The following is a 26,006-nucleotide window of genomic DNA, read 5'->3' as shown; positions in this document are numbered from 1 at the left end:
GAGAAAACTTCACTTTTGGCTTTTAACAAATATACCCAACTCATCCTAGTGCAACAATCAATGAAAGTAACAAACCATCGACTACCAGACAAAGAAACAATTTAGGTAGGACCCCATACATCAGAATGAATAGTCATAAACGGAGTTGTGCTTCTATAATCACTCACAGGATAAGAGTTTCTAATATGCTTGGAATATTCACACGCATCACAGAACAGAGATTCAAATCGCGTAGTTGAAAACAAATCAGGATATAACTTCTTCAAAACAAAGAATGATGGATGTCCTAACCGTCTATGCCGCCGTATTATTTACTGGTTGATATCCTTACTTTCCCCAAAAAAGGCTTGACCAGAGTTTTGAATTCTATCTAATATATCTAAGTTATCACGCAATCTATCACCTCCATTCCTTTTCCCTGTTTGAAGATCCTGAAAAATATAATGATCGGGAAAGAACTCGATTTTACAGTTTAGAGTCTTGGTGATGACACCAACAGATAAAAGATTGACAGAGAATACATAGACATGGAGCACGAATGATAGTTTAATATTAGGAGTACAAACGACAGAACATGTTCGAGAGATACGTGTTAAAGAACCATTAGCTATTTTAACATTATCTCCTTTGGGACACTGAGAATAGTTTTGAATATCTTTAGAAGAGCTTGTCATGTGTCTATTTGCACCAGAATCAATAACCCAAGAATCAAGGTGAGCAGCAAAAACAGTACATGATTGCACATGATTGAATGTGGCAACATTAACAGAGTCAACTTTGGCTAGAAGGCAACGGAGAAGCTGAATTTCATCCAAAGAAAAGATTTCTCCAGAAACCGTCTCCTTGAATGACTCCATATTTATGTATGCCCAATTAGAAGGAAATCTGATGAAAATTGCTCAAAAATAATCTGCCTCGCTGGAAACCAAATCTGTCTCGAGCGAACCTTAGCTCCGGTGAACGGAAAAATCAAAACTGGTAAGGATAGACTCAGAATGTTCCCCAACGACCCTAATAGAAAAGAAAATTCCAAAAACAAACTGACCAGAAGGAGTTTGTGTTGCGGATAGCCACCAAGAGAGAAAAACTCGACCTCTTTGATAAAAACGGAACCCTAGTGCTGTGAGGGAGATAACTCACCTCAAAAATGCAGCAATGACTCTGATACCATGGAAATTTTGAGAAGAAAAGGCTTCTTGTATTATTCTGTGTAAGTTTACATCCGTGAGCAAGTGAATTTATACTAAGCCTTTAATGCTAATTAAGGAAATAAAATAAATCTATACAATCAATCCAGCTATCAAATCAAATCAGAATAAAATTAGATCTCCTAAATATAATCAAATCACCTGAAATCATGCTAATCAACACCCCTAAATCAAATTTCCTTGAATCATGCTAATCAACACTAAGTTCAAAAAAGAAAGAGAAAAAGAGTTTTGAGACTTGTAGTCTTAAATATGCTACTCACTTTGTCCAATTTATAAGACGGGGTTCTGATTTCGAAAGTCAAACAAGTTTTTCTTTAACCACAATTTTTTATATGCTTTTTAAATATTTTTGTTTTGCTAGTACTTTTTATGTAGTTTCCAAATATTTAAAATTTATCTCAAGAAACTTGAAGATTCTATGTCTGAATTTGCGGTAAAAATTAAGACGTCTGAATCTTGAAATTCGAACTGAATTACATAAATTAAGACGTAGGGAGAACAACATTTGTAGGGCTATAACATGTTGAAGTCTGTATGGCTACAATTGTTATGAAAATTGCAGTCTTGAACTTATCATAATATTGTTGACGCTATAAAAATTTGTCATTAAGGATAAAATGAGAAGCTTCAGTTAAATTGTTTTTGAATTTAGGGTTTAACAAACTATTAGAAAGAAGTAGGGTCGCATAAACAGGAACAAAGGGAGTACTAATTAACGATGTTGCATGACAATAATTGATCTATACTCATAGTGATCATTTGGTTCACCACCCATTTATACTGGGGTAATTATGTGGAGATTATAGTACAAAATTAAATAATAACGGATATACATTTTTGATAGATGGTTGGTTTATTGGACTATCAATGGGATACAAAATTACCAAAAAAAAACAATGGGGTATACAACATATAATATAAAACATGTGTTTTGTTTTGCACGATATAAACTTTGATCTTCAACTATAATCTTCGCCTTCCTAAAAGACTTTGGGAAAGCAAATTTAGAAGAGCATCTTTGATATTTTGTCATTTTATCCCGGGTCAGCTAATCCGGGATCGTTATCCCACATTGAATGTGATATAAACATAATACCAAAATAGTGATTTACATGAATTGAGCTTAAATAAAAAGGATCAAAATTTTAATTAAATCAAACACTACGATAACACATTTTATCTCAGGATTGTTATCCTTATCTTAATTCACATTTTATATAAGGATTGTTATCCATATCCTAATTCCAAACAATTCTTTAAACGACAGTCATTTATTCAAGGGAATTGAAAGAATGACGAGGATGTCACACACCGTATAGGAGCGGGATGGATAAAATGGAGGTTAGCATCTGGCGTCTTGTGTGATAAGAATGTGCCACCAAAATTTAAAGGTAAATATTAGAAGGCGGTGGTTAGACCGACTATGTGGTATGGTGCAGAGTACTAGAGCTCCCAATCCAGAAGATGAACGTAGCTGAAATGAGGATGTTAAGATGGATGTGCGGGCACACTAGGTTGGATAAAGTTATGAATGAGAATATTCAGGCGAAGGTGGGCATGGCCTCCATGGAGGAAAAGACGCGAGAAGCGAGACTAAGATGGTTCGGGCATGTGAAGAGGAGAAGTGTAGATGCCCCAGTAAGGAGGTGTAGACGGTTGGCTTTGGCGGGTTTGAGAAGAGGTAAAGGACAACCTAAGAAGTATTGGGGAGAGGTGATCAGGCAGGACATGATGCGACTTGACCTTACTGAGAACATGACCCTTGATAGGAGGTGTGGAAGACGAGAATTAGAATAGACGGGTAGTAGGTAGTCGGCCATTTTTCTGATCCATACTGGGTTGTTTAGGGCTAGTCTTGTTAGTATCTTGTCACTATTCTTAGATTGCTAGTATTATGGTTATTTTCTTACTATCTTCCTCTTCGGTTTTCTCGGATCTTGTCATGGTTAGTGCTTGTTGCTATGGCCAGTGCTATTGCTTTCTTCCATCTATTTTCCTGGTTCTTACATTGTTGTTATCATTTTTCTGGCTTTTGCTGTTAATATTTGATTGTTTTCTATTCTTCCTCTCGAGTCGAGGTTCTTTTGGAAACAAACTCTCTACCTCCCCAGGGTAGGGGTAAGGTCTGGATACACACTACATTCCTCAAACCCCACTTGTGGGATTCCATTGGGTTTGATTGATTGATCTTTCTTTAAATGATAGTCAATTATTCATGCAACTTAAAAGAGAATGCACTCTAAAATTTCCTAATAGCTGCAGTACTCTATGCAAAATAGCCAACATTCAAGGAAATGGCACTAACCTGTTCGACTATAATGTTCAAGCACAGCAAAGATGCGACAACCTCTTCTAGCACTGATGATGCAATATCTATTGCTGCTGTAGAGCAGTAAGAGGTCCTGTCAATTGCAACCCATGTTTCTTTTTCATACCTGTACAATTTTATTATATCTTTTTTGTGTTATAAATCACAGAAAAGAAACTCCAGACACAGATATATCATTGAAGAGAAACTCCAAATATAAAATATCAGGGAAACTTTGCTGACATACTTTAACACTCTCTTCAAAAGGTGAAATTCAACTTCAATGCCTACATTCATGACCTGATATAGATAAGAATAAGATAAATAATATCTTTCAACTCTTGAGTAATAGACATTAATAACATACCAAGCCGAATTCGTCTTCTAACATCTTAGAGAATCTACGAAGCACATCTCTTGGACAATATTGCCATGCTTTACCAGGTTCAGTTAACATGTCAACCAAGACCATTTCCTGGTTTCTTGCCCTGGATCAAAGGGTGCACACAAACGTGATCGAAAATATGTAAAATCTGGAAACAACAAAATTGTTTAAAGTTACACAGAAACTTGATGACCTAAATGAACAGTCGCCACACCAAGGTCCATATTTTATCGTAGACAAAATAGAACAATGAAAGAGTTGGACATCAGAGTGTATACAACTTTAAACTACTCAACTACAAAATAATTTAATTTGATGCTATATTCTGTCTGCCCTGCAAGTTGTCAAGAATGAGATTTCACAAGATTAACAGTGGACGTTTCTAAGTTGTAATGTTTAGCTGAAAGAGTAAGGTAGAGAAGCTGAGGAAATTTGGGAATCTGGAACCAGCTCAGTTGATTGTATTGAACCTTGTTCAAAAGGTTTCATATATACACAAGTCTCCAGAAAAGGGCAAGTAATAAAAGAACCTCTAAGTGATTATAACCTTCAACTGATGTAACCTGTAATATTCATTTAATTAACGGGAAAAAAAATCACCTAACTAACTTGAGACTTTATCATTTATTCTTCAACGCTCCCTATATCTGGGGAGAGAGACCAAGTTAATCGCTTCCAGCATGTAAAAAGAACTTCATGCTGGACCATTCCCAGTGCCTTTGTTAGTAAATCTGCCTGTTTCAACTTAGAAGTATTTGCTAAGCCCTGACTGCTCATTGATAATTTGTTTTCAGTATAAAACGATAATCAATCTCTATACGTTTTGTTTGTTCATGAACTATAGGATTTGCAACTATCTCAATTGCAGCTTTACTATCAGTGTAAGGTTACTGGGAGTCGCATATTGGCATTTAACTCCTTAAGAAAGCCAAGTAACAAATCTGGGCTTGCCTACGACTAGGAAAGATAGAGATCGCATCTTTGTGGTTATTGATAGATTTTCCATGATGGCTAATTATATACCTTATCATAAGAGTGATGATGCTTCTATTGTTGCTAATATATTTGTTGATCATGTGCTTAAATTGCATGGAATCCTCACAGCCAGCCTCGATCCCAAAGGTTATACTCAGATATTTGGATTTGATTACAATGATACTTTCTCTCCCGTGGCTAAAATGGCATATATTTGTCTTTTTCTATCCATGGTTGTTGTTCTCCATTGGCCTCTCTATCAGTTGGACATTAAGAATGATTTTCTCCACGGTGACCTTGAGGATGAAGTTTATATGGAGCAACCACCTGATGTTGTTGCTCAGGGGTAGTCTAGTGGCCTTGTATGTCAGTTGCGCCGGTCACTCTATGGTTTGAAACAATCTCCTCGAGCATGGTTTGGTAGTTTAGCACCGCTGTCTAGGAGTTTGGCATGACGTATGATGAAGTTGATCATTCAGTGTTTTATCAACACTCTTGCTCAAATTTTTTGAATGTATTTGGTAGTTTATGTTGATGATATAGTTATAACCGGGAACAATCAGGATGACATTACTAGTTTGAAGCAACATCTCTTTCAGCACTTCCAGACTAAGGATATGGGTCAGTGGGTAGATTGAAGCATTTTCTAGGTACCAAAGTTGCTCAATCTAGCGCTGGTATTGTTATTTCACAGCAGAAGTATGCTTAGACATTATTAAGGAGACATGAATGATGAGTTGTAGACCCATTGACACTCTTATAGATCTGAATGCTAAACTTCTTCCCGGACAAAGGGAGCCTCTTAGCGATCCTGCAAGATATAGGCGACTAGTTGGTAAGTTGAGTTACCTCGAGTGACCAGACCTGATATTTCCTTTCCTGTGAGTATTGTAAGTCCGTTTATGGATTCTCCCTGAGATAGTCATTGGGATGCAGTTGTTCGAATTCTTCGATATATAAAATCAGCACTAGGCAAAGGACTATTATTCGAGGATCGAGGTCATGAGCAGATTGTGAGGTACACAGATGCTAATTCGGCAGGATCAATTTTTAATAGATGTTCTACGTCTAGATATTGTGTGTTATTAGGACCAAAGGACTATTGTTCAAGAATCGAGGTTATTCAAGAAGTACTTGGCTTTTTAATGAAATATCGTTCTGAGTTGTTTTCTATATTCCAGAGTTTTTGTGTTGAAATAAAAAATCAATTTGGTTTTTCTGTTCGCAAATTTCGTAATAGTAATGCCTTAGAATACTTATCCTTGCAGTTCCAGCAGTTTGTGACTTCTCAAGGAATTATTGATTAGACATCTTGTCCATATAATCCTTCAACAAATTAGTGTAGCACAGAAAAAGAATATGCATCTCATTGAGATTGCTCGCACACTTCTCATTCCGTCTCATGTTCCGTTGCATTTTTTAAGCGATGCGGTTCTCACAGCTTATTATTTGATTAAACGGATGCCTTCATCTTCCCTCCAGAATCAGATTCCACATTCAATACTGTTCCCTAAGTCACCCTTATAGTTTCTTCAACCTCGTGTTTTGGAGAGCACATATTTTGTTCATAACTTAACTCCTGGAAAAATATTAGCACCTCGTGCTCTCAAGTATATCTTCCTTGGTTATTCTCGGGTTCAAAAGGGACACTGTTGTTACTCACCTGATCTTCATACGTACTTTATGTCAATTGATGTCACATTTTTTGAGTCTCGACCTTACTTTACTTCTTTTGATCATCTTGATATATTTGAGGTCTTTCCAACACCTACTTTTGAGGAGACTACTACTGCTCCTCCTATAACCCCCGCCACGACACCATCCCTCTTGACTTATCATCGTTGTCCACGTCGAGCATTAGGTCCAAATGATTCATGTCCTATATCAGATTATGCACCTACTGCGTACTTGTCTCCTCCTAGTCCATCGATTACACTTCGGAAAACTATATGATCCACACATAATCCTAATCATCATTATGTCAGTTTAAGTTATTATTATCTGTCATCATCCCATTAAACTTTTGTACACGTTTGTCCTTTGTTTTTGTAGATTTTCATTCATAAGTCTACATGTGAAGGACTATCTTATCCAGGATGGCAATGGGCTATGACTGATGAGATGTTTGATTTGCATGCGAGTGGTACTTGAGAGCTTTCCCCTCTTCCTTGAGGTAAATCTAATGTCGGTTGTTGTTGGGCTCATACAGTCGGTTGTTGCTGCCAAAGGGTATACTCAGATATTTGAATTTGATTACAATGATATTTTCTCTCATGTGGCTAAAATAGCATACGCCCGCCTTTTTTATTCATGGTTTTTGTTCGTCATTGGCCTCTTTATCAATTGGACATTAAGGATGTTTTTCTCCACGGTGATCTTAAAAATGAAATTTAGATGGACAACCACCTGGTTTGTCGCTCAAGGGGAGTCTAGTGGTCTTGTATATGGATAGCGCATGTCACTGACAATAACCTGTTGCATCTATATTGCATTTCTAAATCCCATGTGGAGGCTTAGACCAAGAAGTGGCCACAAACTGAGTGGAAGTGTACTTACCAGATCTTTCAACCTCATAGTCATGGCAAACTACCATTCACTTAAGAATTTCAGAGCTTCGGATAACACATAAGTAAGAAGAAGAAGTTTACCATTCCAAACAAACTCAGATCTCACGACCCAAATTTTTCAAAGGACTTTATAGGTCTGCGGATCCTTCAGAGGATCAGAGTTATTAACAACACGACTAAGAAACTTAGTCATAGTAACGCCTTCAACATACAACTCATACTGCCATGACACGCAAACCTCTCCCACCCTCTCACGTTCAAGGAATACATGTTCAATATTTTCCATCAAACCACAAAACTAACACCTTGCTTTAACATTAATGTCTCTAGCTAGTAAATTGGACTTGGTAGGCAGAATATTTCGAGCTAATATCCAAATAAAATCTTTAACTTTTTGGAGGTAACTTCAACTTCATTGAGCTAAAAATGGGATATATGGGATATAATATAAAATAGGCTGAACACATATAGAGACTGTTAGCGGAAACGTAAAAGAAAGAACACAAGATTTAACGTGGTTCAGATCAAAATAATCCTACGTCCACCATAGAACAGTTGCCTTTTTAATATTAACAAAGGAAGGGGAGAGTTCCCAATTACACTTAAGAGAATTTCTCTCTTAACTCTCTACTCACTACAATGTGTTGTATTATTTTTGGGATGGTTTCTACAAATGAAGGAGTGCATCTATTTATAGAGGTAAAGACCTCCTCTTGATGTCATTGGTGACATCAAACTACCTCCTCTTGATGTCATGGGTGACATCAAAGGAGGAAGCTTCCTCCTAGCATCCACACCAACTCTTTCCACCAACTCTTCCAATTGGCATGCCATTGTTGACTAAACATAAACCAACACCTTCAATCTTCACCTTGGTTTGCGTTTCGAGCGTGCGTGTGAACAACTCTGGCCAAAACTTCTAAGCTTAATGGGCAACCCCGTTGTAAGAAACAAGAAGAATCAAACCATTGTTGAACATACCACCTCCACCTAACAACTGTTCTCTTCGGAGTTACATCAGTTGATGCACACCTCCGCCAAGTCCTTGCAGTGTGCAAACTTAGCGAGTGAGACTATCTTGGTCAATATATCTGCAGCATTATCGTCTGTGATAACCTTCACGACCTTGATAGTTCCCTCTTCAACAACATCTCGAATAAAATGAAATCTGACATCAATGTGTTTAGTGCGCTCATGAAATCTCTGATTTTTCATTAGATGAATAGCACTCTGACTATCACATCTAAGAGTTGATTCCAGCTGAACCAAACTCAATTCCGCTACTAAACCTTTCAACTAGATAGCTTCCTTCACCGCCTCCGCTGCTGCCATGTATTCTGCTTCTGTCGTAGACAAAGCGGCAATCGACTGCAGAGTCGACTTCCAACTAACGGCACTACCAACGAGGGTAAAGATGTAACCAGTTATGGACCTTCTTCTGTCAAGATCTCCTGCATAGTTAGAATCTACATAACCGAGAATTGAAATACCTCCACCACTTTTTCGAAAGGTCAGACCAACACCAGAAGCTCCTTTGAGATATCTCAATATCCACTTGACAGCTTCCCAATGCCTCTTTCCTAGGCTTGACATGTATCTACTTACCACACTTACAGATTGAGAAATATCTGGACGTGTGCATACCATAACATACATAATGCTACCAACTGCACTAGCATAAGTAATCTTTGACATATGCTCCACCTCATCCTCGGACTAAGGCATTTGTAACTCTTGAAAGTTTAAAATGAGGAGCTAATGGTGTACTTACAGGCTTGCACGTATGCATATTGAATCTCTTGAGAACCCTTTCAATATACCTCTTCTGAGAAAGATGTACAACACCGTATTCTCTTGAAATCTCCATACCAAGGATTTTCTTTGCAGCTCCTAAATCCTTCATGTCAAATTCCTTACTCAACAGTTTCTTCAAAGCATTTATCTCTGTAATGTTGTTAGCAGCAATAAGCATATCATCAACATACAACAATAAATAAATCATTGAGTTACCAGACATCTTTTTGTGATACACACAGCTATCAAATGCACTCCTTGAGAATTCATGTGTAGTCATGAATGCATCAAACCTCTTGTACCACTATCTAGGGGATTGCTTCAAACCATACAAAGACTTCTTTAGTTGGCATACATGATCTTCTTTTCCCTCAGCTAGGAAACTTTCAGGCTGATCCATATAGATTGTCTCTTCTAGATCACCGTGTAAGAAAGTAGTTTTGACATCAAGCTGTTGAAGCTCCAAGTCAAATTGGGCAACCAATGCTAGTAGCACGCGAATTGAGCTATGCTTCATGACTGGAGAGAAAATCTTATTGTAGTCAATTCCCTCCTTCTGACTGAATCCTTTTGCAACCAATCTCGCCTTGAACCTAGCATCTTCCACTTCAGGAATTCCCTCTTTCTTTCGGTAGACCCACTTGCATCCAACTGTCCTCTTCCCCTTTTGTCTTTTCACTAAGACCCATGTCTGATTCTTGTGAAGAGACTCCATATCTTCAGTCATGGCTAACCGCCATTGTACATCATCCTTGCAAGAAGTTGCTTCAATATACGAGGAGGGCTCCAGATCCTTAATCTCTTCTTGTGCAGCTACGAACGCATATGCACTCAAGTTTGCTTGATCTATAAGGCGTTCCAGTTCTCGTGTCTGCCTCTTCTCCCTCCCCTTTGCAATTGTGTATGGTTCATTGACAACAAGTTCTTCAAGGTCTACATCTTCTGACTCATCTTTAACCTGAGTCTCTTGATCCTTTTCCTTGGCAAGCTCCACCGGAAGCTCCACCTGCTCGTCGTTCTTGTTTCCTGAAAACTCCACGGAAACTTTACGGGGATCAAGTATAGAGGATTCATCAAATGTGACATCTCTACTAACTATAAATTTGAGTAAAGACAAACACCAAAGTTTGTACCCTTTTACTCCATCCCCATACCCTACGGATATGGCCTTCTTAGCCCTTGGTTCAAGCTTTCCTTCATTAATGTGATAATAAGCTGGACACCCAAATACTCGTAAGTATGAATAGTTAGAGGGTTCACCTGACCATACCTCATTCGGAGTCTTAAAGTCAATTGTCGATGCTGGAGATCGATTGACAATATGAGCAGCAGTGTGAACTGCTTCAGCCCAAAATACTTTGGACATTTTGGCTTGTAGGAGCATACAACGAGCCTTTTCAAGAAGAGTTCTGTTCATTCTCTCGGCAACTCCATTCTGTTGTGGGGTATGCCTGACAGTCCTATGTCTTGAGATCCCATGAACCTTGCAGAATTCATTAAACTCTTCATTGCAAAACTCCAAGCCATTGTCTGTGCGAAGATACTTGATTTTCCGCTCTATTTGATTTTCAACCAAAATCTTCCACTCTTTAAATGCTTCAAAAGCATCACTTTTTGCCTTTAAAAAATGCACCCAAACCTTTCGTGAGAAATCATCAATAAAAGTGAGAAGATACCTCTTTTTGCCTTTCGATGGAAGTTTAGAGGGACCCCATAAATCTGAATGGATGTAGTCTAGCACTCCTCTTGTCTTGTATTTGCCAGTGCTGAAGCTGACCTTCTTTTGCTTCCCTAGAACGCAGTGCTCATAGAAGTCAAGTGTGATGATCTTCTCACCTTCCAAAAGGTTACGATTGCTCAACATCTCCAGTCCACGTGCGCTCATATGACTCAGTCTCATGTGTCATAGTCTTGCCTTGTCATCATTAGATAACTGCACTGTAGATGCATTTGCAGAGCCAACAATGGTGCTTCCGGCCAATGTGTAAAGGCCGTTCTCCAGCTTGCCTTTCAGCATGACTAAAGAACCTTTAGTCACCTTTATAGTTCCTGCTTCGCTCATGTACCTGTAGCCTTGTTCATCTAGAGTACTCAGGGAGATCAAATTCTTCTTCAGATCAGGAACATGACGGACTTATGTAATAGTCCTCACAACTCCATCATGGCAGCGAACTCGAACTGAGCCAATGCCAACTATTGCACAAGTTGCATTATTGCCCATTACTACGGTTCCTCCACTTTTCTCATAGCTGCTAAACCAGTCTTTTCGAAATGTCATATGCAGAGTGCAAGCAGAGTCTAACACCCATTTGTTTCCATAACTACTATTATTATTACACGATGTTGTTAGTACATAATCATTATCAAAATCATGTACCTGTTCAACTGTGGATGCACTCGCCTTTTCCTTGGACTTTGACATTGGGCAGTCTCGTTCAAAGTGCCCCTTCTTGCCACAACCCCAACACTCTGTATTCTTCTTGTTCACACGAGACTTTGATCTGTGCTTTGATTTTCTCTTTCCCTGTTGGCTAGTCCGGCCTCTCACAAAGAGCCCACTTGCCTGGTCATCTCTATCTCCTTCAATGTGCCTCCGCACATCACTAGAGTTAAGTGCCTGCCGCACTTGCTCAAGCTTGATAGGCTCCTTGCTATACATCATTGAATTCTTAATATCACGATATCCTAAAGTCAATGAAAATAGCAAAGCACATGCAAGCGTCTCCTCCTCCTTTTTAATTCCTGCAATCTGTAAGTCAATGACAAGTTTATTGAACGCATCTAAATGATCTTGTAACGAAGTACCTGAACCCATCTTAAATGTGTGAAGACTCCGTTGTAACAACATCCTTATTATCACTGATCGGTCTTGGTATAGCCCTTATAGCTTTTCCCATAACTGTTTGGCTGTCTCTTCGGTACCCGTACTCACTTTACAAAGCACGTTAGGTGCAAGGGATAGTTGAATTACACTCAATGCATCCCCTTCAATCTTCTCCTTGTCTGGAGTTGATATATCCTTAGGATACTTTCCATTAATAGCATGGATTGAACCTTCCCTCCGTAGTAACGCCATCATCTGGATCTTCCAGATATTGAAGTTGTTGCGTCAACTGAATCTATCAATTTCAAACTTCATGGAACTCATCTTTGCTTGTTCTTCCTCCTTGGATCGTTAAAGAATCCTGTTGCTCTGATACCAATTGTTAGAGGAAACGTAAAAGAAAGAACACAAGATTTAACGTGGTTCGGATCAAAATAATCCTGCGTCCACCAGAGAACAATTGCCTTTTTAATATTAACAAAGGAAGGGGAGAGTTCCCAATTACACTTAAGAGAATTTCTCTCTTAACTCTCTACTCACTACAATGTGTTGTATTATTTTTGGGATGGTTTCTACAAATGAAGGAGTGCATATATTTATAGAGGTAAAGACCTCCTCTTGATGTCATTGGTGACATCAAACTACCTCCTCTTGATGTCATGGGTGACATCAAAGGAGGAAACTTCCTCCTAGCATCCACACCAACTCTTTCCACCAACTCTTCCAATTGGCATGCCATTGTTGACTAAACATAAACCAACACCTTCAGAGACACTTAAAGTTAACACAATTTTTCATTTAGACACTTAAACTTAGGGGTGTCCCTATTAAGTACTTACACTACCTGAAACTTGTTCCAATTAGGAACTTCTTATTGAGTTAGCACATAGAATGAGTTTCACCCACTATAGGCGCGTGAAGAGCCCAAAAATATTTTTTTTGTTTTTTTCTTTTTATTTCTTTCTTTCTTCTTCTTCTTCTTGTTCTTCTTTATCTCCACCATAACTTCCACAATTGCCTCCCCACTTTCACCATTTTTGTGCCTCCACCATTGATTTAGCTCGAAAGTTTGAACCAACAATCATCCAGATGATTGAAACTGAAGTGAGACAGTATTCTTCATTTGAAATCGAAACACCATTAATGGGGTCTTTAAGAAAGCTTGAAGGTTTAAATGAACTTTATTTGATGAAAATTAGAGAAATTAATATTAGGGTTGTCTTTGAGTCTCGTGGAGAATCTTTAGCTGAAGTTATAACAAATTTGGAGGAGTTTCTCTCGAAATTTTGGATTAGAATTGTGGTTGGAACAAGAACCCACATGAAGATAGTGAAGAACATCAAGAACACTATTTTCTATAACATGAATGTGTCAGTTTTTTGGTTTTATTTTTTTGTTAATAATGTGTCCTTTTCTGATTGGGTGTAAATTAAGGTTCTTTTTTTCCATTTGAGAATATTTTTTTTATTTTTTTTACTAAATAGATTTTAAAATACTTCGTTTGTTTAACTCAAAATGGTATATGTCCTTTTTTTATTCATCATTTGTCACATCAGCAGTGAGTGCATTGCATACACTTTATAAGTTTGGCTAATTGTCAAGGAAGTGCCTAATTGAAACAAGGTTTCGGGTAGTGTAAGTGCTTAAAGCTTAGGTGTCTAAATGAAAGGTTGTGCTAACCTTAAGTGTCTTTTTATGTATTCAGCCAATAAAATAGGTATTTGGTTTACACTAAATAAGACGGGACAAACTTTTATTTCCAATTTTAACCTTGGATGTTTTAAATTACTGAAAACCCTTGGAGAAGGACATCTTTTTCATGTTGGTGTTTTATCACGGAATTAGTAATTCTGGGATTGTTATTCCACTCTTAATGTGGGATATAAATAGTACCACAATTGTGATATAACCAATTCCGAACTAATCACAAACTTATCTAAACCCTAACGGTTTCTGCTCTCTCCTCCTAGGGCACATCCTATGATGATTTGAGCCTTCTCCATGGCGGAAAAGAGCTCTCCCTAGCTTCACATCTAAACCCTCGTCACAACCTGTAACCAAAAACCATGTTAAAACCTATTCAACCTATAAATAGTCAACCCACATTGCATTTTACTTTCAAGGAACTGGAGGAGTATGCAGTTGAGGAAGGACTTCACAGGCTGTTGTGATGAAACTATCTTATGGTGCGCTTAATTTGAAAGATCTTTGAGCCTTGATTACAAAACAACTTGAGATTAAAGGTAATTGCTTGATAGGCCTCCATTCAGGTCGACAACTATTGATTCAGTTGAATGAGCTGGCGGATTGATCTTAATCTACTCCTTGAATGAGCTGGCAGATTTGATTGTAATCTGCTTCTGTAAATATGGTACAGTAGATATTTAGGAAAATTTGTTAGAATTTATTCTAGGAAACTAGTTTAGATGTAATCCCTTGATTGAAGGATCTCCTAAGAATTGGGGATTGATTATCCTGCTTTGATTGTACATGTTCTCCTATAAATACTGTACAATTCTATGAATAAAGTATGCCTTTAATGTGTCTAAAGTTTCATGGTATCAGAGCGGGACTTTCCTCCCTAATACCTTATGGCCGAAACAACCTTTCATGGTGAGCGCCACTCTGCAACATCAATAGAAGCCGAAAGTTCTTCTCTTGAAGCTTCGGTAGAAGATATGGTGACACAAGGAGGCGATTCCTCTCATATGTCCTTCCAGCTAACTTCTCATCGATTAAACGGGAAGAAATATCTGGAATGGGCGCAGTCAGTAAAGCTTGCAATTGATGGCAGTGGAAAATTAGGACATATGACTGGAGAGACGATAAAGCCGGAAGTTGGAGACCCAAAGATGAATGCCTGGAGATCAGATAACTCACTCGTGATTGCCTGGCTAATAAATTCCATGGATACAGTCATAGGTAAATCTTATATTTTTTTACCCACTGCTAGGGATGTGTGGGAAGCCGTTAGGGAGACATATTCATATGTAGAAAATGCCTCTCAGATATTTGAGTTAAAAATTAAACTTTGGCAAGCTAAGCAGGATAAGAGGGAAGTAACTGCTTATTATAATGAAATGGTGTCTTTATGGCAAGAGTTAGATCAGTGTTACCATGATGAATGTGATTGTCCCGCCGATAGTGTGAAAACAAGAAAAGGGGAAGAAAATGAGAAAGCTTACCTTTTCTTAGCAGGATTAAATCGGGATTTTGACGAGTTCAGGTCACCGATCCTAGGAAAAAACCCTCTGCCTTCAATTCGTGAAACCTTGTCTGAAATTAGGAGAGAGGAAAGTAGGGGGAAAGTTATGTTAAAACCTTATTTGAACCTTGAACTAAAACCTGTTGTAGATGCTTCAGCACTTGCAACAGTGAAAAATGAAGATGATAAAAAGAAAAGGCCATGGTGCGATCATTGCAAAAAATACTGGCATACCCGTGAAACATGTTGGAAGATTCATGGGAAACCACCAAACACGAAGAAAAAAGAAGTTGACAATCGTTGCTTCCGATCTCAACATGGTGAGGCCTTCCAAACAACCTATTTTGATCAGGGGCAGCAACCTTCTCCAGAAACATCTCCATTCACAAGGGAACAACTGGAACTTCTGCAAAAACTCCTTCAATCTCCACAATTCTGATCTGGTGGACTAGATCCTTCTAATACTTCTTGTTCTTTTGCTCAAATAGGTAATGTATCATCTACCTTTCTTATGCCAATTACAACCAAATAGATTCATGGAATATAGATTCAGGAGCTAGTGATCACATGACGGGAAGTTCCAAAATTTTTCTCCACTTACACTCCTTGTGCAGCGAATAATAAAATCAAGATAGCTGATGGTTCCTTCTCAGCAATCGCTGTAAAAGGAACTGTTAAACTAACACCATCTCTCACGCTTCATGATATCCTTCATGTTCCGAAACTCTCCTACAATCTAATTTCTATCAGTAAATTAACTCGTTCTCTGAATTGTCGTGCTATTTTAGACTCTGATTTGTGTGAATTTTAGGACAAGGTCTCGGGGAAGATGATTCGCAGTGCTAGAGAATCTGGAGGTCTTTATTTCCTTGATAAAGGGGACAACTTGCAACATCTGAATCCTATTTGTTTGAACTCTACTTCTGTTTTGAATAAAGTCATGCTTTGGCACTATCGGCTGGACATCCTAGTTTTTATTCTTACCTGAAATATTTGGAAATAAAAATCCGTCTTTGTTCCAATGTGAATTTTGTGAAATGGCTAAGCATCACCGATCTTTTTTTCCCTCTCAAAAATATGCTTCTTCAAAACCTTTTATGATGATTCATAGTGATGTTTGGGGACCGTCTTAGGATTTCAACAATGTTCGGAAAACAATGGTTTATAACTTTTATTGATGATCATACTAGACTAAGTTAGGTTGATTTATTGAAGGACAAAAGTGAGGTTAAGGATGTGGTTGAAACTTTCTATGTCAATGTGGAAACACAGTTTAAAGAGAAAATCAAGATATTTCAAAGTGATAATGGTCGTGAATTTTTTAATGAACAATTTGGAAGTTTTTTCAGAAAAACTGGAGTAATACACCAAAGCTCTTGTCCAGATACTCCTCAACAAAATGACATCGCAGAAAGGAAGAAATGGGCACCTTTTAGAGGTAAATAGAGCTTTAATATTTACTAGTAGAGTTCCCTAGTACCTTTGGGGAGAGACTGTGTTGACTGCTACTTACCTTATTAATAGGATGCAATCTAGAATTCTGAAATTTAAAACACCTTTCAGTTTTTTCAAAGAGAATTTTCCTAGTTCTAGGTTAAGTACAGATTTGCCTTTGAAGGTTTTTGGGTGTACGATATTTGTTCATGTTCATCCTCATAATCGTAGTAAACTCGAACCACGAGCTAAGAAATGTGTTTTTGTAGGATATGCTCCAAGTCAAAAGGGGTATAAGTGCTATGATCCACACACTAGGAAGATAATTATCACCATGGATGTAACTTTCTTTGAGTCACAATTTTATTTTACTACTCATCTTCAAGGGGAGCATCATACAAGTGAAGATTCATCTTTTTGGGATATTGGGGAAACTAGACATCTCACAGATAAAGGACTTGATTTCACAATAAATACTGATGTGAGGGATCTAGGAGAAAATATAAATAAGTGTGATCCACGAGAAGGAAAGAACTGTTATTCGAGAGATGAGGGGGACCTAATTGACTTAAATGATAAAAATCCTAATATTGAACTTGTAGTGCCTTTAAATGAGACAAATAAAAATGGAAACAGAGAACAAACAAAAGAAATACAGGTATATTTGAGAAGGAATTGATCTCAAAGGAAAAAGACTGAAGCTTCTCAACACTATCAAAATTAAGATCCACAAGACCTCACTGGAATTCAAAGTAATCTTCCAACAGAGTCTAATTTTAATTCCTTCTCAGATTTGGATCTTCCCATTGCAAAACCCAAAGGTGTCAGAAATACTCCTAAACATCATATTTCTATGTTTATGTCTTATGAAAAGTTATCCCCTAGTTATTCTGCCTTTATCTCACAACTTACCACTGTGGAGATTCCAAAAAATGTGCCGGATTCTCTATGAGTTCCAGAGTGGAAGGAGGCTATTTTGGAAGAAATGTGTGCTCTTGAAAATAATGGGACATGGGAATTGGTGGATTTACCAAAGGGAAAGAAACCAATGGGTTGCAAATGGGTGTTCACCACCAAATTAGCAGATAGGTCTTTGGAGAGGTATAAGGCTCACATAGTAGCTAAGGGATTCACGCAAACATATGGCGTTGACTATTTGGAGACGTTTGCTCCAATAGCTAAGCTAAGCTCAATTAGAGTCCTCTTGACAATCGCGGTAAATCTTGACTGGCCTCTTCAATAATTAGATGTGAAGAATGCTTTCTTAAATGGGCAACTAGAGGAAGAAGTCTATATGGATCCTCCACTAGGTTTTGAAGGGAAGTATAAGTCGAAGATGTGTAGACTGTGAAGATCTCTTTACGGTTTAAAACAGTCTCCAAGGGCTTGGTTCGAAAGATTTACTCAATTCGTGAAGAAGCAAGGGTATGTGCAAGGACAGGCAGATCACATAATGTTTACCTGACATTCTAGAAGGAAATGTATGTCGACGATATCATCCTCACATGAGATGATATGGTTGAAATAATAAATCTGAAGGAGCGCCTTGCCTCAGAATTTGAGATAAAAGATTTAGGCCCACTGAAGTACTTTCTTGGCATGGAGGTTGCACGATCGAGGAAATGAATTGTAGTGTCACAACGAAAGTATATACTTGATTTGTTACAAGAAACAAGAATGAGTGGTTGTAGACCATTTGAAGCTCCAGTTGACCCAAATCTAAAGTTTGGAAATAAGGAAAGGAAATTGATTAATAAGGGCCAATATCAAAGATTGGTAGGCAAGTTGATTTACTCTTCTCATATTAGACCTTTTATTACCTTCGCTGTGAGCGTAGTCCGTCAGTTTATGCATTCTCCACAATAAGAACATCAAGAAGTTGTGTATTGAATCCTAAGGTATCTAAAGAGCTCTCATGGGAAAGGGTTGTTCTTCCAGAAGAATGAGCAAAGAAGTGTTGAGGCTTATACTGATGTGGACTGGGCTGGGTCATCTACTGATAGAAGGTCTACATCTGGATATTGTACATTTGTTTGGGGAAATTTGGTAATATGGAGAAGTAAGAAGGAAAATGTGGTGGCTCGAAGTAGTGCCGAGGCTGGGTATCGATCCATGTCACACGGAATTTGCGAAATGTTGTGGCTAAAGAGACTTTTGGAAGAACTAAGAAGACCTATGAGTTTGCTGATAAAGATGTACTATGACAATAAGGCTGCCATAAGCATTGCCCATAATCCAGTTCAACATGACAGAACAAAGCATGTCGAAGTGGACAGACACTTTATTAAAGAGAAGATTAAAGATGGAAGCGTGTGCGTGCCTTTTGTTCCAACAACTAAACAAGTTGCAGATATTTTCATAAAAGGTCTTTTTAGAACTACTTTTGAGTTTTTTGTCACCAAGTTAGGCATGTTCGATATTTACATGCCAACTTGAGGGGGAATGAGCTGGCAGATTGATCCTAATCTACTCCTTGAATGAGCTGGCAGATGTAAATATGGTACAATAGATATTCAGGAAAATTTGTTAGAATTTATTCGAGGAAACTACTTTAGATGTAATCCTTTGATTGAAGGATCTCCTAAGAATTTGGGATTGATTAGCCTGGTTTGATTGTACCTATTCTTTTATAAATACCGTACAATTCTATGAATAAAGTATGTCATTTTTGTGTCTCAAGTTTTAGATTCGTAGTGCTCTTTAAGAGGAAACTTTGTACAGGGGTCTGCCCTTTTCTCTCAAAACAGGTTGGCTATCTACAAGATAAGGATGAGCAACATCAATTTCGTACTTCTCCATGGACTCAAAATTTCAACCCTAAAGAATAAACTTCAAAATTTGTGGCACGGGTGTCGTTACCAAATGTGCCAACGAACTTGTTTGCTCGGAAACCTTTGTTGTCTATTGCACCCTAAGTTGCTCGAACACATGTGCGGGTATCCGACACGGGTGCGGATCTAGAGGTCGGATCCTTCAAGATATAAATTCTAAGATTAGGGGATATAGATTCTAGGACGGATACAGGTGCGGGGATCCAGCTAAAAATAATTCAAACAAAGAAAAATATCTTTAAATTATGAGAAATTTTGTAGAATACGTATAGCTTGTAAAGTATGGAATTCTTTTTATTTTTGTTAGTTTGATAGTTAAATAGTAGTAAATAACCCTAATCCCATATGTATTAGGAATAGGACATGTATTATATATATATATATATATAAGGCTCATTGTATCATTGTAATTATTAATCAATAATATTTTCTACCGTGCATTCTCACATGGTATCAGAGCAATCGTGAGAGATTTATCGCTGTGCATAAATTCCAACGACTCCGGGAAGAAAAATCAGTTAACTGGAGATTTTTTTCCGTCAAACACAGGTCTGCCGCAAGAAAAAAACCACTTTTCGTCAGTGCTGTGCAAAAACCAACACCACCACGAAGTAGATCGGCCTCCAGCGACCAACCCATAAAAAATTCTCCGTCAGAAGGCCCCCTACGCGCTGCCACGCGCCGCCAGAAGAAAATTTTCTGCGAAGCTCCGACGCCCACGCGCTGGTGAGTGAAAATGTTTCCGGACAGTTTTTGGAGAAACCTCTTCAGGACAGTGTATTCTCCTCGCAAATCCAAGCCTACCCATCTAATTTAAATCAAATTCCGACCACCTTTATATTTTTCCGACGTGAATAGTGATTTCCTGCGTGAACAATAATTTTGTAGGAAAAAAATCCATTTTTTTCGGTGCAACATTATAATGGCATTATATCTGAAGCCTTTAGCTCACAATCCATTGGATCCAATTCATTGAATCCATTCAAGATGGTTTCTTTACCGAATTATATTGAGTTCCTTCGGTACAAAACATGTAAACAAACATCTTCAGGGATAGCTTCCGTTGTTCAAACAGTTAGTAGTGTGACGTGTGTCTCCCAACCTTCAACCTTCGAGTCTTGGGTCATATTTTTGGTAACAAATCTCTTTTCACTAGTATTTCATATTCTCAATCTCTTCCAACAGTCACAATGGCCAATGGGTCTCAAGCCATGGCAACTGCAATAGGTCAAGCAAGTCCACTTCCTTCCTTACCTTTAGACTCAGTTCTTTATGTTCATGGTAGTCCTTTTAATCTCATAGCCATTAGTCGCTTAGCCAAATCACTTAAATCTACTATTTTATTTCTTTATGTCATTGTTTTTATACAGGAACGCAATACAGGGCGGATCATTGGTACCATACGTGAATCAGATGGACTTTATTACCTTATCCTTGCAAAATCACATGGACTCGCATCTTGTCTTCCTCCAATAACTTGTCCCATTAATGATTCACCAGATTTATTACATAAACGGTTAGGACATCCCAGTTTGCCAAAACTTCAAAAAATGGTACCTAGCTTATCTCACTTGTCCACTCTAGAGTGTGAGTCATGTCAGCTCGGTAAGCATACCCACTCCCATTTCCCGCGGCGTCTTGATAATCGAGTAGAGTCACCTTTTACTTTAGTCCATTTAGATGTTTGGGATCCTAGTCAGGTCAGTTCTACCTTGGGATTCCGCTACTTTGTCAGTTTCATTGATGATTATTCCAGCTGCACTTGGATATTTTTGATGAAAAATCGATCTGAGTTATTTTCTATTTTTCAGACCTTCCACGCTGAAGTTCAAAATCAATTCGGGGTTTCTATCCGCACATTTCGTAGTGATAGTGCCCTAGAGTATTTGTCTTCCCTATTTCAACAGTTTATGAACCCACATGGGATTATTCATCAAACATCTTGTCCGTAGACATCCCAACAAAGTGGGATAGCTGAAAGAAAGAATAGACATCTTATTGAAACTACTCGTACCCTACTCATACAATCTCATGTTCTGCTGCGTTTTTGGGGGGATGCAGTTCTTACATCTTGTTATCTTATTAATCGTATGTCATCTTCAGCTATCCAAAATCAAGTTCCATTCTCTGTCCAGTTTCCCCACTTACCTTTATTCTCTCTTCCACCCCGTGTCTTTGGGAGTACGTGCTTTGTTCATGACCTTACTCCAGGAAAAGATAGGCTAGCTCCTCGTGCATATTTCTGGGTTACTTGAGAACGCAAAAGGGATATCGATGTTATTCTCTTGACCTTCAGTGATTTCTTATGTCTGTTAATGTTACCTTCTTTGAAACCTAATCATACTTCATAGGTCCAATTAATCACTTAGATATTTCTAAGGTGCTACGAGTTCCTTCTTTTGGAGATTCAGTCCCTATCTCCCATTCATCTTCCTCTATAGCTACCACCTACAGTTCCAGTTGTAGCTCCACCACCTATAGCTCCAGTGCCACCACCGAGTCCAGTTCCACCAACTATAGCTCTAGTGCCACCACCTAGTCCATTTCAACCTTCTACAGCTCCACCACTCCTGACTTATCATCATCGTCCGCGCCCAGCATCAGACCCAGCTGATTCACGTCCAGATGGCTAGGTTGGTCGACTTAAGGCTTGTCTTGTTGCCAAAGGATATACTCAAATATTTGGACTCGATTACAGTGATACTTTCTCTCTCGTGGCTAAAATTGCATCAGTCTGCCTTTTTCTATCCATGGATGTTGTTCGCCATTGGCCTCTCTATCAGTTGGACATTAAGAATGTTTTTCTTCACGTTGACCTTGAGGATGAGGTTTATTTGGAGCAACCACCTGGTTTTGTTGCTCAGAGGGAGTCTAGTGTCCTTGTATGTCATTTGCGCCGGTCCCTCTATGGTCTAAAGCAGTCTCCTCGAGCCTAGTTTGGTAAGTTCAGCACAGTTATTCAGGGGTTTGGCATGACTCGTAGTGAAGCTAATCACTTTATATTTTATCGACATTTTGCTTCAAATCTTAGTATTTATCTGGTCATTTATGTTGACGATATTGTTATTACCGGCAATGAGCTGGATCGTATTAGTAAGTTGAAGCAACATCTCTTTCAACACTTTTAGACTAAGGATCTAGGCAGATTAAAGTATTTTCTGGGTATTGAGGTCGCTCAGTCTAGATCAGGTATGTGATCTCTCAACGGAAGTATGCCTTAGACATTCTTGAGGAGACAGGAATGACATGTTGTAGACCTGTTGACACTCCAATGGATCCGAATTCTAAACTTCTACCAGGACAGGGGGAGCCTCTTAGCAATCTTGCAAGATATAGGCGGTTGGTTGGTAAATTAAATTACCTCACAGTGACTAGACCTGACATTTTCTTTCTTGTGGGTGTTGTGAGTCAGTTTATGGATTCTCCCTGTGATAGTCATTGGGATGTAGTTGTCCGCATTCTTCGATATATAAAATTAGCTCCAGGCAAAGGCTTATTGTTTGAGGATCGAGGCCATGAGTATATCGTTGCATAATCAGATGCTGATTAGGAAGGATCACCTTCTGATAGATGTTCTACGTCTGGATATTGTGTCTTAGTAGGAGGAAATTTGGTGTCTTGGAAGAGCAAGAAACAGAATGTGGTTGCTCGGTCTAGTGCAAAAGCAGAATATCGAGCAATGGCTGTGGCGACATGTGAGCTAATTTGGATCAAACAGTTGCTCAAAGAGTTGAAATTTGGTGAGATTAGTCAGATGGGACTTGTGTGTGATAATCAAGCTGCTCTTCATATTGCGTCAAATCTAGTGTTCCATGAAAGAACTAAACATATCGAGACTGACTGTCACTTTGTTAGATAAAAGATACCCTTGGGAGATATTGCTACAAAATTTGTGAAGTCGAATGATCAGCTTGCTGATATTTTCACCAAGTCCCTCACCGGTCCTTGTATTAGTTATATATGTAACAAGCTCGGTACATATGATTTATATGCACCAGCTTGAGGGGGAGTATTAGTTTGATAGTTAAATAGTAGTAAATAACCCTAATCCCATATGTATTAGGATTAGGACATGTATTATATATATATAGGGCTCATTGTATCATTGTCAATATTAATCAATAATATTTTCTCCCATGCATTCTCACAATTCTCAAGTTGTAGATAAGTAAATGATTGATTTTCTAGATAAGGTATGTTATTTTCTTCAAATTTACCCTAGTTTTGGTTCTGATTTAGGGAATCAAATTGTATTTCGTTTGGGATATTTCTGTCCGTTGTGGTCCAAGCACCCAAAATTATTTGACCAGATCCAATATGAATTCCATACCCACACCCATACTAGTGTTGTGTCGACATGGGTGCGGCACCTAAACTGTCGTGTCGAAGCAACTTAGATTGCATTGGCTGTGGTAAACCAACTGCCATAGATAATGCCACATAGGTAAGAACAAGACATAACACAGCTAGGGTTAAGATGGTTCTTAATCTCCTGGACAAACACCCGAAGCGCATGAGGCTACAATTTACTGATGAACAATCTGGTAAGAATATCGAGCATATAAAGAGTTTGTATTATATAATCTCACACTAATCACACTTTTTGTAAACGCCAAGGTCATGAGGATGTTTCTTGTCGTTTAATGGAAAAGAAGAATAAGAGAGAAGATAATCAAATGGAAAACGAAACCTTAGGGGTTCACAATCATGGAGAAACTTTGAATGAAGGATCCAACATGAAGAAATACCAAGGTGATTTGATAACTATTTTGGATGAAAAAAGGAAGACAAAGAGTAATGCTACAAGTAGTAATGGTGTATTTTGGAGACGGTGGAAGAGGTTCAAGATGGTGGTTTGAAGTAGCTTGAAATGGTGCCAGCAAATCCATCTGAAACTGGAGAAATACCAAGGTGATTTGAGAACTATTTTTGGATGAAAAAAGGAAAACAAAGAGTAATGCTACAAGTAGTAATGGTGAGAATTTGGAGAAGGTGAAAGAGGTTCAAGATGGTGGTTTGAAGCAGCTTGAAATGGTGCCACCAAATCCATCTGAAACTGGTGCGAATACACTTGCACAAGATACAAGTATGCTGCAAGTTATGCATGGTGATACAGTTGAAGATGAGACTGCTATAGATGATGCTCAAAGATATGATGATAACAGGCCTTTTGCATGATAAAGCAGAGATAGTTGCTGATACAGTTGCACCGGATGTTGCAGCTGAAAAGAATGTTACTCAGGAATTGGATATAGGTGTTCAAGCTACTGTACGTGTGCCTGGACAGCCTAATTTTGAACTTGGAGGGGTGGAGACATGTTCTTCATTTTTTATTTTTCTCCACAAGCTACAGGCTGCAACTATTGGAATTGGTTATCCAAGTCGTTATAAAGACCTGCATACTGTGAAGGATCCAAGTGTTGGACCTAATGCCTCAAAGGACATTAGTTTTCCAAACACTTTTGATGCTCTTTTTGTTAAATATGGGATCTCTCAAGCAAATTCCATTGATGCAGGGTTTATTTCCAAGGATCAACAAGGTGAGACAGTTGCTCCTACATGGGCTGATATGGTAGATGAAGAGGATGAGCAGGCTAACTCACCTCCTAGGAGAAGTAGCTCAAGTCCTACAGCACCTGCCTTTGTTCCTTTAACAGCTAGGACAAGCTCTTCTACTCTAACATCAAGCAAGCAGTTGCAGATTGCTTCAAATATTTCCGTACATGATAGGGAACTTGTTGAAGCTTTAGTGACTTCTTCCACACCTAGAAAAGTGGTAACCAATAAAAAGACTATTGGTGTGGTGGCAAAATGGCTTGAACCAGGTGCTTTAGTGTTAGGACCTAACCTAACAGAAGCATTTGGTGTTGAAATAGGAGAGGACATATATGAGGAAGAAGACATGTTGGATAGATGTTCTGCAAATAAAGTTAGAGATGGAGATATCTCTCCTGGGCAACAAAGAAGTGGATCCAACAAAAATAAAAAGAAATGTCTATGTAGAAAGCATAGTTGGGATGGCAAAGTGACTGAGGAGATTGCTACAAGGCAACCAATGAAACTTGCACAAAAAACATGGCAGGTTATACAACTTCCATAAGGTCCAATAGATCCAAGAAGAATTAATGAATTATCAGGAGATATTGGATAGATTTGAGGAAGAGGACAAGAAGAAGAAGAATAAAAAGTACTACAAGACTGCAAATTCTTGAAGTTTTCACAAGTGCAAAGAAGAAGGGGCTTACAATTTTAGTAGCGTTTATCATTTGTAATATCATCACAAAGTGTGTTAAAAACTCTCTAATGATCAGAAAGTACTTAGTTCGTTCAAGTTCTTATTTTTTCATGCTAGCTAGTAGTAGAGGTGCTTTACCTCATTAAAAATTGTAATGTAAGGCCTAGGCCTCCTTACTTGTATTCTTTCTTTTGAGGTTTATCATTGTTAATAATCAAAGGTCACTCAGGGTAAATA

At 38.3% G+C, this 26,006-nt stretch overlaps 1 protein-coding gene across 1 annotated transcript in view; it reads right to left on the bottom strand.

Moving 5' to 3' along the window:
- The window catches only part of LOC107809468 (protein fluG-like), a 136,182-nt gene that overhangs the window by 48,051 nt on the left and 62,125 nt on the right, over window positions 1-26,006 (bottom strand). Inside the window, exons 10-12 of the mRNA XM_075243358.1 lie at window positions 3,887-4,007; window positions 3,767-3,819; window positions 3,517-3,658 (exon numbers count right to left, since the gene is read on the bottom strand). Of these exons, the coding sequence (XP_075099459.1) occupies window positions 3,517-3,658; window positions 3,767-3,819; window positions 3,887-4,007 (316 nt within the window). The remainder of the gene's footprint in view (window positions 1-3,516; window positions 3,659-3,766; window positions 3,820-3,886; window positions 4,008-26,006) is intronic.

This window comes from Nicotiana tabacum, chromosome 22 (genome assembly GCF_000715075.1).
Source record: "Nicotiana tabacum cultivar K326 chromosome 22, ASM71507v2, whole genome shotgun sequence".
Lineage (NCBI taxonomy): Eukaryota > Viridiplantae > Streptophyta > Magnoliopsida > Solanales > Solanaceae > Nicotiana > Nicotiana tabacum.
This window is presented reverse-complemented; position numbering and strand designations above follow the sequence as displayed.